At 44.4% G+C, this 19,877-nt stretch overlaps 1 protein-coding gene across 1 annotated transcript in view; it reads right to left on the bottom strand.

Moving 5' to 3' along the window:
• The window catches only part of LOC138744313 (A-type potassium channel modulatory protein KCNIP2-like), a 370,423-nt gene that overhangs the window by 283,579 nt on the left and 66,967 nt on the right, over positions 1-19,877 (bottom strand). Inside the window, exon 5 of the mRNA XM_069900237.1 lies at positions 12,416-12,490. Coding sequence (XP_069756338.1) covers positions 12,416-12,490 — 75 coding nt within the window. The remainder of the gene's footprint in view (positions 1-12,415; positions 12,491-19,877) is intronic.

Here is a 19,877-nt window from a genome sequence, read left to right as displayed (position 1 = left end):
AATGCAACACGTCACAATTGTCTGCATTAAATTCCATCTTCCATTTTTCAACTTACTTTTCCAGCTGGTCCAGATCCCTCTGCAAGCTTTGAAAACCTTCTCCGCTGTCCTCAACATCTCCAATCTTAGCATCATCTCCAAATTTACTAATCTAATTTGCCACATCATCATTCAGATCATTGATTATAGACAACAAACAACAATGGTCCCAGTACCAATCCCTGCAGCACACCACCACCAGTCACAGGCCTCCAATCTGATAAGCAATCATTCACCACTACTCTCTGGCTTCTCCCATCCAGCCATTGTTCAATCCAGTTCACTATTTCACCATGAATACCTAGCATTTGAACCTTCCTGACTAACTTCCCATGACGGACCTTGTCAAAGGCCTTTCTAATGCCCATGTACATAACATCCACAGCCATCTACAGGAAGTGATAGCCCAAGTCCTTTGTTAAAGCATGAGCAAAATGCAGATAGGTGCCTGAATAAAAAGGTGGGGAGAAGAGAGGAGAGAGAAAGGGGCAGATGGAGGAGCACAGGGCAACAGGAAAAAGGTCACAGGAGGATATGGATGGGAGGGCAGAAGAGAAAAAAAATGAAAAGTGATGGGTGGAGGGTGATGTGCTAAAGGAAACAAGACTGTGGGATAGAGAATGAGGGAGAGTTGGGAGACTGATTTAACCGAAACTGGAGAAGTTGACGTTAATCCCGTCTGGTTGGAGAATGCCCAGATGAAATATTAGGTGTTGTTTCTCCTATTTGAAAGTAGGCTTGATTTGGCAGTGCGTGAGGCCACAGAGAGACAAATCAGTCCCCCAACTTTTTGTTCATACCTTGATGAAGGGCTCAGACCCAAAGCTTTGGTTACCTTTCACTTCCTAGAGACACTGCTTGACCTGCTGACTTTCTCCACCACTTATATATATTGCACTACAATCCCAGAATCTGCAGACTTTCCTGTTTAACATAAATCTGGAGGTTTGGGTTCCAAAGCACATTGCTGATGAGAAGTGGGGGGGGGGGGGGGGGGGGGAGAAATAATGACCAGGGTGAGATGATCCTTTAAAACTTCAGCAGTTATCCCACAACAATTGGTCACACACAGTTAATAAGCTGTCCATTCCCCTCTTAAGGTACAAAGTATCTTGATCCTTTATTTCTGGGAATCATCTCTGTATTTCCATATTCAATCTACAAAGCTTGAAATCTCATTTAATCTTACTTTCAATATTTGCAGGTCCAGATCTATAAATCTCATTGGCAGAATCACAGACAGGAATAAGGAAGCGTACAAAAGGAAGATGGATCAGCTAGTTGAATGGTATCAACATTAGCAAAACTAAGAAGCTGTTTGTGAACCTCAGGAAGGGGAAACCAGGAGAACACAAACCAGTCCTCATCAAGGGGTCAGTAGTGGAAAGGATTAAGAACTTCAAATTGCCAAGCATCTATATCTCCGAAGATCCATGCTGGAGCATCCATGTCAATGAATCATGAAGGCTCGCCAGCGGCCATAGTTTATGAGAAATTTGAAGAGATTTTTTTGTAATTAAAGACTTTCAAATTTCTACAGGTGTACTGCGGAGAGCATTCTGACTGGTTGTGGAGGTGCCTATGCCCGGGATATGAAAAAAAACTAGAGAGGGTTGTGAAATCCAGCGTCACCATGGGCACCAGTCTTCATTCTATCGAGGACATCGGTCCTCAAGGACCCTCACCACCAAGTCTGTGTCCTCTTCACATTGCTACCATCAAGAAATAGGTACAGGAGCCTGAAAATGAACATCCAGTGGCACAGGGGCAGCTTCATCCCCTCTGCCATCAGGTTTCTAAATGGACGATGAATTACAGACACTACCTCTTCTTTTGCATTAATTTAAAAAAAAATGTAATAAGCATCTGTAAAAAGCTGCTGCAAAACAATAAATTTCATGACATTTTCATTACAATAAAATTTGATTCTTCTGATCTAGACCTCTGTTTCTTCCCTCTGTAAAATCTCCCTGGGGTAATTTTGAAGTTGCCTATTAATGTAAAATGACCAATATTTAATCAGCTACACATCCTGAGTTTCATTTCCACTCCCACTGTTTTAAGCTCTTTTTGCCTTTCACGTCCTCATGCAACCTTTGAAGAACACAAGCAGAAGTTGGCCATTCAACCCCTCACCCCTGTTCTGTAAGACCTCTTTACCACTGTACCATTTTCCTGCAATAACCTCACATCCTTCAACCCTTTGGACTCCAGCCATTGTCAAGCTTTCATAATAAATACTCCATGGGTAAACTACAGTACGAACACCAGTACGAACCAGCTGGTGGTTGGGTATAAAACCAGTCCATGAAAACTGGGACATTGAGTCCAAAGGATTAAAACCTGTTGGTCTATTATTTCTCAGTGGCTGAACCTTCATTGTTTTCTGGGTTGGAGAATAATCAAAAATTCACCAGCCTCTCAATGGCCAGTCATTTATTTTGAAACCGTGACTCTTGGTTCTGGGTTTCAAACAAGAGAACCATCAGCCTGCATTTGGTCTGTCTTGATTGAAAGAATTTTGTATGTATCGAAGACATTCTTTCTTGTTCATCCAAACTTACATCTGCTTTGTAATTGGGGGTAAAACACAGGATCCTGAACATTGTGGTTAAGTGAAAAAACACACAAATGCTGGAGAAACTCAGCAGGTCAAACAGTGTCTTTATGTAGCAAAGGTAAAGATACATCACCAACATTTCAGGCTTTCTAATTCCTCGACCCACATTCATCCGATGTGGATCTTTGTGCCGTAATCACAAAATGTAAATGATAACTTACAATGCAAAATATATTCTCCTTTGACCACACTCCCACAATGTTTTTTTTTTGTTATTTAAATCAGTGCCTCTGGTGTCTGCCTTTTTTTTAATATATATAGAGATACAGCATGGTAACAGGCCCTTCCAACCCTTGAGCCCATGCCACCCAAATACACCAATTAACCCCTGTGTGTTTTTGGAGGGTGGGAGAAAACCAGAGCACTGGAGAAAACCCACGAAGGTGACAGGGAGAACACAAAAGATCCTTACAGACAGTGCCGGAATCGAACCCAGGACACCGGCACTGTAATAGCATTGGGCTGACCAATTTGGAGTCTAGCTGCATTCTGAAAATGGGTATAAATAGTCACGCAGGGGGTGAATTTGTCTCTTGAGGGCTCTGTTATGAAAGTAAGTTTACTTTTGTGTGGAACTGCTTTATTTCCCATTTTACTTGCTATAAAGGTTAACACCTTAGTCACGGTAGGGAACAAAGCATTCGAAGGAGGTCTGCTACCGAGTCTATGTATTGATGGGCACAACAGGGTTACAACCCAATGTGAAATGAGAATACTTCAATGGAGGAAGAAGGCAGGATTCAGAGTGGCTGAGATGAATCACCTCAAAGGCAGTCTCTGAATATGCCTTCATGTACGCTCCTACTAATCTTCTCCAGGGAGACTTCCTCGTTTAAAATCAAACTCATCATGGTGACCCAGCTGAATGTGCATTCTCTTCGATGAGCAATGGCCACCTCTTTCCTTGAGAAAGAGCTCCTGCCAAGTTAATTCTAAATTCGTTTCTATCCCCGGGGTGCTCAATGATGCAGCTGATCAATGGAGGGGTATTGCAATGAGCAGGGATACCGACACACATGGAGTGAAACACAAAAGTCTACAGACACTGAGATTGTAGTAAAAACACACGGAAATACTGGAGGAACTCAGAATATCAACAATATTTGAATTTAAATTTTAAGTTGAAATTTAGACATATGGCACGGTAACAGGCCATTTCGGCCCATGAGCCAGTGCTGCCCAATTGCACCCATTTAACCTACAGGCCCCTGTACATTTTGAACAGTGGGAGGAAACCGGAGCCCCTGGCAGAAACCCACACAGACACGGGGAGAACATACAAGCACCTTACAGACAGTGTAGGATTTAAATGCTGGTCTCGGACTCTGGCGCTGTAACTGCATTGCTATGCAAACCGTGCCACTCACAAAATTCACAGACAGCATCCAAGATCTGGACTGAACCCAGGTCACTAGCACTGTGAATCAACAACCCTACCAGCTATGCTACTGTGCCACTAAATATCCAGTAAAAATTCTCTGTTATCTAGAATTCAAGCACCCGGCAAAAAAAATCTTGGAAAATAAATGGATGAAAATATGAAAGTTTAAAATTGGTGCCTCCAGAGGTCAGTTTTCCAATCCACACAACATGAAATCTCAAACAACCAGAAAATTCACTTATCCGGTATCTACCAATTCCCATAGATGCCCGATAATGCGGGGCTTTACTGCATCTTTAACTCTATGGATGGTGCGAGACCACCATTTCTGTGTGTTTTTATTACCAACCCACAAGGAGCTGCTGTAATGGCAGCACTCAGGGAGTGAAGACACAGCACTTCTGCGGAGTCCAACTGCCCAGTCCAATTGCTGTCAGCTTCATACAGGCTTTAAACGGCCTGTTAATGAAGCGATTGGAGATTTTATTTAAAAATTCTGTGAACGTGGGGGTTTGCACCTAAGATGGTGGCACCTATGATTGGCAGCTGCAATGAGGGGTTGCAGTCTCCAGGGAAGCAGAGAACTGGCGCAAGGCACATTCTGTGTAATATTGCAATTCTTTACATGACAATAAAGGAATCTTGAATCTTCACCCAGAAGGTTAAGAATCACTTTAATGCAGCCCACTTTCTTCTCTCTGAGAGGACAATTGGTGAAAAAGCGATCCCTGCTGCTTGAGAAATAGGCAACTAGAAGGCATGGATTTGGAAATGGTCTTGGCAGCTTGAGAATATACAAAAAGATTTTATTTTCACCTGTCATAATTTAGGTTAATTTTCATTCTGAAGTAGTCCTGTAAGGATTGTTGATTTCTTTACGTGAAGTTCATTTATTTTTAAATTTAAATTTAGACATAAATACAGCATGGTAACAGGCCATTTCCGCCCACGAGTCCATGACGCCCAATTTACACCTATTAACCTACAGCCCCGGTACATTTTGAATGGAGGGTGGAAACTGGAGCCACCAGGCCAAACCCATGCAGACATGGGGAAAACTTAAATGTACAAACTTCTTATAGAACCCTAGTCCCAATCCCGACCGCTGGCGCAGTAAAGGCATTGAGCTAACCATGCTGCCCAAGTAGAAGACTTCTGCCCATGATTCCTTTTCTAAAGGGGTAGCTTGGTTAACCACAAAGTTCAAGTTTATTATGATCTGATTGCACAAGTACAACCCGACGACACAGCGTTCTCCGGTCCTTGGTGCAAAACACGTAAACACACAACTGGACATGACACACATACAGACAAACAATACATGCGCAGGACAAATATACATATATAAAAATAAATGTTGTTTTTTAAATATGAGAGTCTCAGATGGTTAGTGTGAGCACTTCCTTTGGTTGTTCAACATTCTCACTGCCCATGGGAAGAAGCTGTTCCTCAGCTTGGCGGTGCTGGCTCTGATACTCTTCTATCTCTTTCCCGATGGGAATGATTGAAAAATCCTGTGTTCAGAATCGTAGGGGTCCTCCACAATTTTGCATGCCCCCCTTCAGACAATGATTCCAGGTCAACCTTGTTGATGGGAGGTGGGGAAGGTGATGGTGGTTGGGGGAGGGGGGGTGGGAAGAAGGCAGAGGGAGATACCAGGGATCTTCTCTCTCACTCTTATGGCCCTGTGGATTGACCTCTGAACTAATTCTCTACAGCTTCCAAACCAACTATGATGCAACCAACCAGAATGCTCTTGATAAAGCTCCATTAGAAGGTTGACATGATGGTGGCCAGTAGCCTTGCCTGCCTCAGTCATCTCAGGATGTGCAATCGCTGTTTGGCCTTCCTGAGGAGTTGTTGTTTGTCCACGATAGGCCACTAGTTAAGGAAACCACAAAACTCCTCTGATCATCTTTCAACATCAACTATATTTCTCATCCCGACCTGCTGAGGATTTCCAGCAGTTTCTATTTTCCTTTTAGATTACCAGCATCTGCAGTTTTCTTTTTAAATTGTTACTAAACATTCACTTGGCAATTTCCCAGCCTCCTACTCTTCCTGAAGTCCAATCATTTGGAGGTGTCAGCAAGTCACAGAGCTTGCAGGTGGGAACAAGGACCGCAGCAAGGGAGATAGGTAGAAGAAATGAAATGGAAATTGCAACTCAAAAAAAGGAGAGAAAATTGCCACAGGATATATTGAAGATATGGGGAGGCAAAGATTATGAGAACATTAATAAAGTGGACAGAAGTTAGAACAAGGAAACTCTCCAAGCTTCTGATCGTTTTAGTCCAAAGCAAACTGGAAGTCTGTTCTTCCTCGAAAAATTGTAATATTCCACTCAACAGGAGAGTTTCATGAATATTTCATAAAATGCTCTAAATTATGGAAAATTCTCACTGCCTTTAAAAGTAGGGGTGGCACGGTTGACGTAGCGGTTCGTGCCACATCTTTATAGCACTTGCGATCGGCAGCAGAGTTCGAATTCCACTCTGTTTATAAGAAGTTTGTATGTTCTCCCCAAGACTGGGTGGGTTTTCCCTGGGGGCCCCGGTTTCCTCCCACTGTTCCAAATGCACACCGGGGTTGGAAGTTAATTGGATGTAAATTGGGCAGCACGGACACAAGGGCCGAAATGGCCTGTCGCAATGCTGCATGACTCAATTTGAAGAAAATACTTTGATGAGTCGAGCTCTCCTTAAGGAGTTTTATACAGGGTGTCTCTGAATAGGGCCCAATCACCCTTCGCATGATCTGGACTGAGGGCCAGGTGAGCTGATTGTAATTCTGCTACAAACTCTGTATCATCTGTGAATGTGTTTACATTGAGTGGTTCAACAGACTTCTTCCATGAGGATGCTTCTTCGGATTGATGTGGAGATTGAGCTTGTCACAGACAAACCTACCCAGCATCTCCAAATTGCTGAAAGGATCGCAGATCAGATGGGTAGGAGATGATAGAACTCCCTGATAACAATAAGAGCAAAGAGGCTAATTTCATGTGGTGGACCACAAATGGGATTCAAAGACTCTCGTAGAACAGCACTGATGAATTTCAACACTGGCACACAACTCTGGGAACAACAAAAGATGGATCTTCTGGTGATGGTGTACCCACAAAATAAAAAGTGCTGTTCTTGCCTAAGAAATTAGAATTGAAGAAGCAATGAAAAATCTAGAATGACTGCAGCATCTCTACACGTGCGAGAAGAGTGTTTTTGAGGCCGGAATGGTCTAATCTGCCTCCTTCCAATACATCCCAACAGTCAAGACGAGAAAAGGGAAAAGTTTAAAGGGAACATGAGGGCAAACTTGTTCGCACAGAAAGTGGTGGGAACAAACTACCACCCGAATTAGTAAATGCACTCAATTTTGACTGAAGAAAAATTTGGACAGGTACATGGATGGCATGGTCCAGGTGGAGGTCAGTGGGACTCAGCAGAAGCCTGGTTCAGCACAGACTAAAAAGGCCAAATGACCTGTTTCTGTGGTGTAGTGTTCTACGATTCGAGATGTCATGGTCTTACTTGAGAGCAAGTGATGACAACAACAACTTGGAAGAGTACTTGACACATTCATAGAATGTAACATATATAAAATTCTTTAACTTTGTCTACTGGAAGGAAGACAGGGAGTCACCACTTTGACAGCTCCCCTCACAGCAATGAGGCCCCAGTGAGGGATGAACTTGAGACCCCCAGTTTACAAAACCAGTGCTCTAACCCACTGAGCTATCAGAGCCTCAGGTGATTGTCAAGTTAACCAGAAGGGGCTCCAGGCCCTAGCCTCCTCTTCATAGTACCCACCTTCCTGCTTGTAAATACATCACAATTCCTTCATCAGCACTTCCCGAATACCCAACTGAAAGGCTGCTGCATCTCAAGAAGGCAGCTCATGTTATAAATGAGCAATAAATGAGCAGCACCCACATCAAACAAATATGCCATAGGTGCTCTGTGGTTAGTAAGGGATTAGTAAAGCAAGCACTGCCTGATTCTTTATCAAGTTGCCTTTTCAAACAATTCTTAGGTGTCCCATTTTGCCTCAGTTGACACCACTCTTATCTCACGTGCTTATCCAACGTGTTTGTACTTCCAAATCTTTACTGGTAAACCTACAATACGGTCTGCCCACTGTCAATGAGAGAGACCCACACTGATGACAGTAGCTTCCACCAAGATAGTCTCCCCACAGATCTCCTGCATCCATTCCACAACTCAAAAACACACACACACACACACACACACACACACACACACACACACACACACACACACACACACACACACACACACACACACACACACACACACACACACACACACACAAAATTCTCAGTAGTACCCAAAATAAATATCCCTCCCACAACCTACTCTATACAGTTGCATGGTGTTTAGCGTGACATTATGCCAGTACTGGTGACCTAGCTTCTAATCAACCGCTGTCTATAAGGAGTTTGTATGTTCTCCCCATGACCTGCATGGGTTTCCTCCGGGTGCTCCAGTTTCCTTCCACTGTAGGTTAATTGAGGTATTTGGGCAGCATGGACTCGAGGGCTGGAAGGGTCTGTTATTGCGCTGTGTGTCTAAGTTATAGAATAATAAAATACAAAAACAGGGGAGCCACTAATCAATAGAGCTCAGTTTGTCAAATCTTGCTGTGCAAACAACCAACTTGTGTTTGTCATCAAACCTCAAAATAATCCATTCTCCTTGTAGCGTCTCTGCATTGTGACTTGACGCTACATATATCCTTGTATTTCATATTTTAAAGGTCAATGATTCCATTTGCATAGATTAAATAAATCAGTTCCTGAAGAAAATTGTCGGAGATTTTACTGAAAACTACAAGATTCCAAGGGGGCTTGACAGAATAAGGAGAGGGTGTTTGCCCCCGGTGGGAGGATCTCAAACTAGCAGGCATAATTTTAGAATATAGAGTCTCCTGTAACAGATGGAGAGGAGATGGTGGGTGCCTGGAATACATTATCGGGGGGTGGGGGGTGGTGGTGGCTAGTACAATAGGGACGGTTAAAAGACTCTTTGACAGGCACATGGATGGAATAAAAATAAGAGGGTTATGGGTGTGAGGGAAGGAAGGATTAGAATGTTGTGGATTAGGTTTACATAGGTCAGTACAACATCATGGGTTGAAGGGCCTGTTCTGACCTGTAATGTTCTATGAACAGGAAGCTCTTCTCTCAGTGGGTTGCAAATCTTTGGAATTCTCTCTCTCTCTGGGGAGCTCTAGGAGACAGGTTTTAGTCTATGGTGGAGTCAAGGGTTAAGGGGAAAGCCTAGATGGTCAACTAGCAGTCTACCTCACTTCTCAGCAGCATCGGAAACACAAGTAAAAGGTGGGCCACAGTTCACCATGAGCTTGAGGGGCAAGGCTAGCATTTATTGCCCATCTCTTATGAGCAGATTGTTCGAAGCCATTTATAAATCAATCACTTTGCTTGGAGTGACAGTCATAGCGTAGGGAGTAGACCCTTTGGCCCAACTAGTCCATGCACCCCAAGATGGCATTTTGAATTCATCCCATTGGCCTACATTTCATCAATATCCTTCCAAACCCATCCACATATCTGTCCAAATGTCCTTTGAAGATCCCTCCACCATCAGACTCCTCAACAACAACCTCAATCAGAAACGCATTTAAGGACATTTAATTTGATTTTATTTCTCCCTTCTAGCACAGTCATACTGCTTACATCATCTTATTTGTTTACATGTGTACATTGAGTACAGTTTTTCTGCACTACCATTAAGTGGTAATTCTGCCTCACTCTCAGGAAAAAGAATGCGATGTCATGTATGTACTCTAACAATAAATCTGAAACCTGAACTAGAAGACAATGAAAGGTTTTCTTTTTTGAAAGATGGGGATGTTTAGGACATTCTGGTAATTTCACTGTTATGGCTTGTTCTTTCACATAGTAAGATATTGCCTTGAATTTAATCCCAAACTAGAGTTGGATTGGAACTCAATTCAGGGGGTCAATGTCAAGAGAACAGGGTTATTCCACTTAAAAGTTGGACATGTGAATCCAATTTTTGAGGGGGGATAAGTATCAAGGGCTAAACTGCCAGAGTGAACTTGAGCCATCATGGTTAACTGAGGGAACTGAGCCTTTAAAAAAAAACTTTCCACGAATTACACAGAAGGCTGTATCTCACTGCACCCTAATCAGATCTTTGTTGCCGGACTCAAACGTTGACCTGCCATTTCTCCCAATGGATTCTGCCTAATCCTCTGAGACCCCCCCAACTCCTCTTTGTTTGCCCAAACTCAGCATTGCTGGGTTCGGATAACAGAGCACAAGTTTTGGGACTGGGGTTGGTCTGAGATTGCTTGTGGTCAGATCGGATCTGTGCTTTATTTTTCTACCAAGCGGAACTATACTGCACGATCAATAATCTCCTCCTCCAACAAACTCACAGAAGATCAAACTCGGGTAGAATTTAATTGAAATAATTGAACGATAGTATGTATCCATTCTGGGTGCAATCTCGGTAAATTGAACATGATTTGGGATAGCCCAGTGGTTCTCACCCTTTGTTTCCCCACTCACATACACCCTTTTAAGTAACCACAGAGCACCTATTGCATCCTGGTAAAAACACAATGTTGGAGAAACTCAGCTGGTCGCACAGTGGACTTTATTTCACAGAGATAAAGATACAGAATCAACGCTTTGAGCTTGAGTCCTTCACCAAAGTGTGATATCTTAGTATAGTACTGAAACCATGATGAAGGGCTCAAGCCCAAAGCGTTGGTTCTGTATCTTTATATTTGTGATATAAAGTACACTGGTGGACCTGCTAAGTTTCTTGATGACTTTATTTTAACCCCAAGGTATCTGCAGACTTTCATGCTTTACCTATGGCATCATATGCAATAGGTGCTCTGTGGTTAGTAAGGGATTACTTAAGGAGGTATGCAAGTGTAAAAAAAGGTTGTGAACCATTGGGAGAGACAGAGTGAGTTCAGGTCTAGCAGTAGTCAGATAAGTAGGTGGCTGAGGCTTGCAGATTTCCAAAAGACTTCTCCTGACCTTCTCCCAGAGTACTGTCAAGATCTTCTCATCCCACTGGGGGATCAGGTGCCTTAATTTCCCGTGCAACAGTTGGCATCTCCCACAGCACCACACCCCAGTCCTACACAGCTCCAGGATTAGAATCCATGATGCCACACTCCGGGAACAGTCCCTCAGCTCCAGGATTGGAATCCAACCCCTCAAAGCTCTGGCTCAAGAAGATCTATTAAGCCACGGCAGAAATCGCAAAACACTGCCTCTTGGTCTGTTTACAAGGAACCACAGCCTTCCAGTATCTCCTGATTCCATTGAGGAAATGCTGAAAAGGGTTAATTGGGTTGACTTTACCCTTGTTCTGGGCATGCAGGGACCTCAGAACAACCAAGTATCAGCCCTGAGCTGGGCTGAACCAATGGGCAGCCTATCATGTGCTCCAAAGTCAATACCTCACTCTTCAAATTACATTTCAGAGAATCTAGTCTTTGAATTACAAGTGGAGTGAAGCAGGTTGCCAAATTGTGCCCATTGCAGTGTTTCTATCGGATGAATTCTTACTCCCGATCTCAAGCATTCCCAACAGCCTGGACCTCATTCCAACAAGAGCCATCCTTGCAACTCCCCTCCATGAAATATAACACCTCTCCACCTTCCCAGCCCACCTCCCATCTTAATCCAAACCTTTCAACCAACCTCAGAATCCCTCACCTTTCCAATCAGCATTCCTTCTCTCCAAAAACACCCTACCTTCCAACCAATCATTTCCCCCTTCCCCACATCCTCTCTCCCTTCTCGTTCCCCATCCCCTCTCCCTGTCCCACAATCTTCTCCAATATTAGAACCACGAGTTGGATCTTTCATTGCTGCCGATTTCATCGTGGCCCTTGAGATTTGGAAACACGAAGGAGATGTCCCATTCAGGGCGACCAATAGGTTTTGCATTGTCGTGGCGTCGGCGTGAATCAGACCCTGGTTTTGACACAAACTGGAAAACAAACTTTGCCCTTCGAAGCGCCGAGCAGCCAGTCCTCTCCACACCCACACTCCCCGACACCCAGATCTGATCCACCCTCCCTTCCCACTTTCCAAACGCCCAGATCAGTGCCAAATACCGTCCGGGCAATTGACAGAAAACACATTTCATGATATTAAAAAAAATCCAATTTCAATGCAACTATAAACCTGGGACAGCAAATGTAAAAGACAGTAACCATTCCGAGCGCCAGACACAAGAAGCAAGGACAACTGACTGAGCTGGAGGCACAAATGCCGAACAACATCTCCCGGTCCTCTTCAGCAAATTCCATCCAACGGTGGGATTTTTAAGCGTCCTTACCGGGAAGCTGATCATATCCATCCATGTCCCTCTGGTCTGTGACGTTAGGTTTCTTGCTTTTCCCTTTCATCGTCTCTGGAGAAGAGAGCGGGAGGCAAATTTGTCAATTTGGTTTTACAAATGGGAAATTAGAGAGTGTGTGCGCGCCCGGCGACTGTTGCCACTGAACCCAAGTCAAGGAGGATTTGGGAAGGAACGAGAGAGAGAGAGAGAGAGGGGCTGGGGTTAAGGTGGATCCATGAGTGAGTTGTTCCTGGGAATTTCTACTTCCCCGCGGGAGAATCTGCCCGTTCCTCCTCAGGGGTGTTTGACGACAGCCTGTGTTGGCTGCTCATGGACCTCGTCTGTCCTCTCTCTCCCAATCGCGTTATCTTCTGGCTGGCAGCAGCGAGTGGTTGTTTTGATTTACGGCGCGGTCTTACATTTCTGCTCAGTTTGTCCTTTTTTTAAAAAAAAAGATGCTTTTCAAAACATTGCCAACTCCAGGTTTGACTTTCCCGAAACGCATTCAAGCGTTTGCTGGCTCTTTCAGTGCTCCGACTTGTCTGCACACCTCTCAGGATCTGGCGTGGAGAAGGAGCCTCTCCCTGTTCATCCGATGGCCGTTGTGCCTCTAAATACTCTCCGTTTTTTGCGGGGGTTCTCTTTCAAACTGCTGAGGACCGCTGGATGATTGGATCCTGGTCGCGGTAGAGAGACAGACACACACAAAGGAGACACATACAGACACACACAGACACTAATACAGACACACAGACATGACACTGACACACACACACAGACACACACAGACACTGACACACAGACACTGACACTCACACACACAGACACTGACACACACATAGACACACACAGACACTGAGACACTGAGACACAGACACTGAGACACAGACACACAGACACTGAGACACTGACACTGACACTGACACACAGACACTGACACACAGACACTGAGACACAGACACTGACACACAGACACAGACACAGACACTGAGACACAGACACTGACACACAGACACTGACACACAGACACTGACACACAGACACTGACACACAGACACTGACACACAGACACTGACACACAGACACTGACACACAGACACACACACAAAGGAGACACACATACAGACTCACAGAGACACACAGACACTGACACACAGAGACACACATACAGACACACATTCACACACAGACTGACACACAAAGGACATGTACAGACACACACACACAGGATGATGAGTAATGTTAGTCTGAATGTACAGGGAACAGTGTGTTCCACGCAGGAATAGTTGGAGGAGGGATGGCACAAGCAGACAATGGGGAGAAAATCTCACACACACTGTTCATTGAGACCAGTATATAGCAATGGACAGAGTACGGAGAGGACATTAAGGCACAGACGATGTGAAGACAAATTAATTGGTACTGACCCATAGATAGATACAGCCACAGAGAACAAAGATACAGTCATACAGAACATGTGGAACAGACATACTGCATAGGCACACATGGACTACTGTCTATATGAAGGAATCCAGAATAGAAACACAAGATCACAGAATTGGATAAATACAAAATCGACAGGTGGACAGAATAGAGACACAGACATAAACTCACAGAATACAGGTTTTATATTTAGATTTTAGATCAACCAGGCCTGCCAGTTTTAGTGAAAAAAAATTTCTGAGAGATAGAATTAGTTTGAATTGGAATGGAAAGGAAAGGTAGAGATGAATCAAGTTTGGTTTAGTTGGAGAGGATACACTGTATAATTGAAAAGAATTTTTGAAGAGATAACAAAATGCTGAGGGCAGAAAGGGCACCCAGGGTTCTCAGGCACTGAAGGCTTCCTGATTGTATTGGAGGTTGGATCTGGAGCTCCAGTTGTGGTTGGATTGAACATCTGCAGAGACTGCGGGAGCTGGAGGCAAATCCACGGACACAAAGTGACAGTGAAGGGACTCTCTTTTGCTTCCCTTTAAGGGGCACCGGGCGACCCTAATGGCAACTCTTGTCTGCCTTACAGCAGGCAGAAAGTAATTTTGTGTAACAGTACTTATTCTCCATGATTATGTGACACTAAAGGAATCTTGAAAAGTTTGAGAAGGGAAGGCAAGTCGCTGAATGCACACAGACTGAATGCACATGGGAAAATTGGCTCAACACATTAGATCTGATGGGGTTCACGGCAAGTTTGCAAATTTGATTCAACATTGGCTTGCCAACATAAGGCAAAGGGTGATAGTTGGAAGCCTGTGACCATTGGTGTGCCACAGGATCAATTTGTGAACCTTAGCTTATATAAAGATTTGGATATGCTCTAGGAGGTATATGGATGAGAGAGCTATGGAGGGCTATGGACTGGGTGCAAGTCATTGGGACTTGGCAGAATAATAGTTTGGAACAGACTAGAAGGGCCCAAGTCCCTGTTTTCTAATGTTCTATGGTTTTATGATAGGATTAGTAAGTTTGCAGATGTCATGAAAATTGATGGGGTTGATAATGAGAAGGATAGGTTTAGACCAGAGGACAATATCGATAAGTTGTTAAGATGGACAGGGCAATGGCAGATGGAATTTAATCCTGTTAAGGGCGAGAGATCCTCACAAGGATAGTATGGTGAATGGAAGGGCCCCTGGGAGAACTAATGGGGAACAAAAAAAACCTTTTGACGTTAGGGGGAGTGAGAGCACATCAAAAGATGGGGCGACTGCATCTGTGCGCGTGTGCGCACAAACACCGATTCTGTAACCAGTGCACAAAGCCGCCACACCCTCCTCCTCTCTCCAACCCCTCCTTCCCCTCTCCGCCACCATCTTCCTCTCTTCTCTCCTTCCCTCCTCTCTACTTCTCTCCCCCTCCTCTTCCTTCCATCTCCCCTTCCCTCCCTCCCTCCTTGGCACACCTGAGTTGCCAAAGCCAAATCCGAATCCCCTCACCCTAGCACTACACACGGTATGCCTGTGTAATAGACCGAGGGAAGGGTTTGAAGTTGGGCATCAGGAGCTCCAGTGTAGGCAGAGGGGAGGGTTCGGAGTCGGGCGACAGGAGCTCAGGTGTAGGCTGAGGGGAGGGTTTGGAGTCGGGCGTCAGGAGCTCCAGTGACACTGTGATGCCGCACATCTGCGGCAGATGCTGTGGTCTCACAGTTCAAAAATATGTGGTGCGGGAGGTCTGCGAGGTCGGGGCTGAAAAGGTGGGGGAGTGGTTGCTCCACCCTAGCTATGCCCTTGATGTCACAGTTTTTGGGCACAGTGTGACCTGCTGAATTTCTCCAGCACATTTGTGTACTGCACACGAGCCCTGCATCTGTAGACTACAGACTATCTTGTTTAACACAGAATAGAGACACAGGCACACATGGATTAGATATACAGGCACACAAAGGACAGCAACAGCTACCCAGGATTAAGATATAGATAAACCCAGTACAGAGATAAAAGTACCCAGTATAGTGTTGTGAGTTGGTAGAATATAAGTGGTATTCAAAAGTTTGGGCACCCTGATCAAAATTTCTTTTACTTTTTATCGTTAAGTGAGTAGAAGACTAACTGACACATTCTTTTCAACATTTTAACCAAGATTCACATGTTATTATTGTTTTGTACAATTTTAGAATGGAAAAAAAATAAAGCAGGTCCTTAAGAGATTTGAACTCTCAGATAACTTTTTTGGAGGTCTCAGACCTTAATTAGCTCATTAGGGCTTGTTAGTTTGTATACAGTCATCGTTTGGAAAGGCCATGTGATGCAAATTTCAAAGCTTTACAAATACCCTGACTCCTCAATCCTTGTCCCAACCCTCGGCAGCCATGGGCAGCTTCCTAGCATTTGGAAAATTTAAATAATTGATGCCCATAAAGCAGGAGAAGGCTACAAGAAGATAGCAAAGCATTTTCAGGTGGCCATTTCCTCTGTTTGTAATGTAATTAAGAAATGGCAGTTAACAGGAATGGTGGAGGTCAAGTTGAGGCCTGGAGGACCAAGCAAACTTTCCAAGCGAACTGCTCTTAGGATTGCTAGAAAGGCAACTAAAAACTCCCGTTTGACTGCAAAAGACCTTCAGGAAGATTTAGCAGACTCTGGAATGGTGGCGCACTGTTCTGCTGGGACTTCCATGGAAGAGTTATTAGAAGAAAACCTTTCCTGCATCCTCACCATAAAATTCAGCGCTGGAAGTATGCAAAGGAACATCTCAACAAGCCTGATGCATTTTGGAAACAAGTGATGAAGTGAAAATAGAACTTTCTGGCTGCAATGATCAAAGGTGTTTTTGGAGAAAAAAAGGGGCAGAACTTCATGAAAAGAACACCTCTCCAACTGTTAAGTACGGGGGTGGATCCATCATGCTTTGGGCTTGTGTTGCATCCAGTGGCATGGGGAACATTTCACTGGTGGAGGGAAAAATTAATTCAATTAAATACCAGCAAAGTCTGGAAGCAAACATCACGCTGAGTGTAAACAAAAAAGCTGAAGATGAAAAGAGGATGGCTACTACACCAGGATCATGATCCTAAGCACACCTCAAAATCCACAATGGATACCTCGAGAGTTGCAAGCTGAAGGTTTTGCTGTGGCCCTCACAGTCCCCCCGACCTAAACACCATCGAAAATCTGTGGGTAGACCTCAAAAGAGCATGCAAGATGGCCCAAGAATCTCACAGAATAGAAACCTTTTGTAATGAAGAATGGGTGAAAATCCCCCAAACAAGAATTGAAAGGTGCTTAGCTGGCTACAGAAAGCATTTACAAGCTGTGATAGTTGCCAAAGGGGGTGTTATTAGGTACTGACCATGCAGGGGGCCCAAACTTTTGCTTTGAGCTCTTTTCCTTTTTTTTGTTATTTTGAAACAGTAGAAGATGGAAATTTTAAAAAAGTAATCTTGCTTAAAATATTAAGAAGTGTCTCATCTTTAATTTTATGCCTTTTACTTGCTTAGCTTTTCACAGTCACAGAAATTTTGACCAAGAGCACCCAAACATTTGCATACCACTGTCTCTTTGGCTTGGCTTCGCGGACGAAGATTTATGGAGGGGGTAAAAAGTCCACGTCAGCTGCAGGCTCGTTTGTGGCTGACAAGTCCGATGCGGGACAGGCAGACACGATTGCAGCGGTTGCAGGGGAAAATTGGTTGGTTGGGGTTGGGTGTTGGGTTTTTCCTCCTTTGCCTTTTGTCAGTGAGGTAGGCTCTGCGGTCTTCTTCAAAGGAGGTTGCTGCCCGCCAAACTGTGAGGTGCCAAGATGCACGGTTTGAGGCGTTATCAGCCCACTGGCGGTGGTCAATGTGGCAGGCACCAAGAGATTTCTTTAGGCAGTCCTTGTACCTTTTCTTTGGTGCACCTCTGTCACGGTGGCCAGTGGAGAGCTCGCCATATAACACGATCTTGGGAAGGCGATGGTCCTCCATTCTGGAGACGTGACCCATCCAGCACAGCTGGATCTTCAGCAGCGTGGACTCGATGCTGTCGACCTCTGCCATCTCGAGTACTTCGACGTTAGGGATGTAAGCGCTCCAATGGATGTTGAGGATGGAGCGGAGACAACGCTGGTGGAAGCGTTCTAGGAGCCGTAGGTGGTGCCGGTAGAGGACCCATGATTCGGAGCCGAACAGGAGTGTGGGTATGACAACGGCTCTGTATACGCTTATCTTTGTGAGGTTTTTCAGTTGGTTGTTTTTCCAGACTCTTTTGTGTAGTCTTCCAAAGGCGCTATTTGCCTTGGCGAGTCTGTTGTCTATCTCATTGTCGATCCTTGCATCTGATGAAATGGTGCAGCCGAGATAGGTAAACTGGTTGACCGTTTTGAGTTTTGTGTGCCCGATGGAGATGTGGGGGGGCTGGTAATCATGGTGGGGAGCTGGCTGATGGAGGACCTCAGTTTTCTTCAGGCTGACTTCCAGGCCAAACATTTTGGCAGTTTCCGCAAAGCAGGACGTCAAGCGCTGAAGAGCTGGCTCTGAATGGGCAACTAAAGCGGCATCGTCTGCAAAGAGTAGTTCACGGACACTGTAGATCAGGCATAAAGATACCAATGCACAGAATATTGTTGCTAATTTACAGCAAATAGGCACAAGTGCAAAAAATGTCTAACTCCAACAAGAGACGATCTAACCACTTCCCCTTGACATCCAATATTTTACCATTGGTGACTACCCCAGCATCAACAATCTGGAGCCATCAATGACCAGGAGCTTGACTGGACCACAAGCCAGAGGCTGGGTATCCTGCTGAGAGTCATTCTCCTCTGATGACCAATGACGTTTACACCATCTTCAGAAGTGTGAAGGAATAGGATGCACTTGCCTGATCTACTCCAAAGATGGTCAGCACCATTAAGGACGAGGCAGCCCACTAGATGATCATCCAGTCAAACATCCTCAACATGCGTTCTCTGCACAGTGACTGCAAAATGCATGGCAGATTTTTGCTGAAGGCTTCGGCTGGAACCTCTCCCAGCCCATAACCTCTTTCAGCAAGAAGGGCAGCAGGTGGATGGGAACATTTAGATATACAGCATGGTAACAGGCTCTTCTGTCCCACCAGACAGTGTTGCCCAAACACCCCAATTAACCTACTACCTCTGTACGTTTTGAAGGGTGGGAGTAAACTAGAGCACCCAGAGGAAATCCATGGAAGTCACATGGAGAATGTACAAACTCTATACAGATAGCATCAGATTTGTACCCGAGTCACTGGCCCTGGTTAATTTGGGTATAATTGGATGGCACAGGTTTAAATGACTGGAATCAGCTTTTACCATGTTGTAAATAAAATTTAAAACATAAGTCTAAAAATACAGGTTCAAAGAATTGAGGCATAGCGATGTGAGCCTCATAGAATAGATATTGTGTCAGGCACAATCAGATCCAGGCTCAGGAACAAAAATTAAATTGCAGAATGCAGCACAGAGAGTAGGGATGTACAAGTTGGAAGAGAGAGAGTCAGGTACACACGACAGTGGTACAATTTAGTTACAAGGAGCAGAAACAGAATGGAACTATTTTTATTTTTCACATATTTTCTTCAATATTTTCTTGTGACATTGAAGGAACCTTTTGTTCCATTGAGGATTTTCTGGCTCTTAGAACATTCTTGTCAGTCCCATGCACCCGTTTATTTCACAGTACTTTATGCTTCCTCCCATAAGAATACAGAATAGAGAGACAGACAAATGGAGTTGAGGTGCAGGCTAGAGATATAGGATAGCTATACAGAGTAGAACCACACAATAGACAATAGGAGCTGGAGTAGGCCCGTCGAGCCAGCACCGCCATTTTACAGATCATGGCTGATCACTACCATCGGTACCCCTTTCCAGCCTTATCCCCATAACCCATAACCCCATAACAGGAACAAACAAAGACAGGGTAGAGAAAACATATGGAATAACGGGCATGCAGCAGAGACATGTCGAATAGATGTACAGATTGATTAGACATGCAACTAGATGGATCAGAGGCACA

This window comes from Narcine bancroftii, chromosome 10, assembly GCF_036971445.1.
Source record: "Narcine bancroftii isolate sNarBan1 chromosome 10, sNarBan1.hap1, whole genome shotgun sequence".
NCBI classification, from domain to species: Eukaryota; Metazoa; Chordata; class Chondrichthyes; order Torpediniformes; family Narcinidae; genus Narcine; species Narcine bancroftii.
Note: the sequence above shows the minus strand (reverse complement) of the source record. Positions and strands in the feature narration are given on the sequence as shown.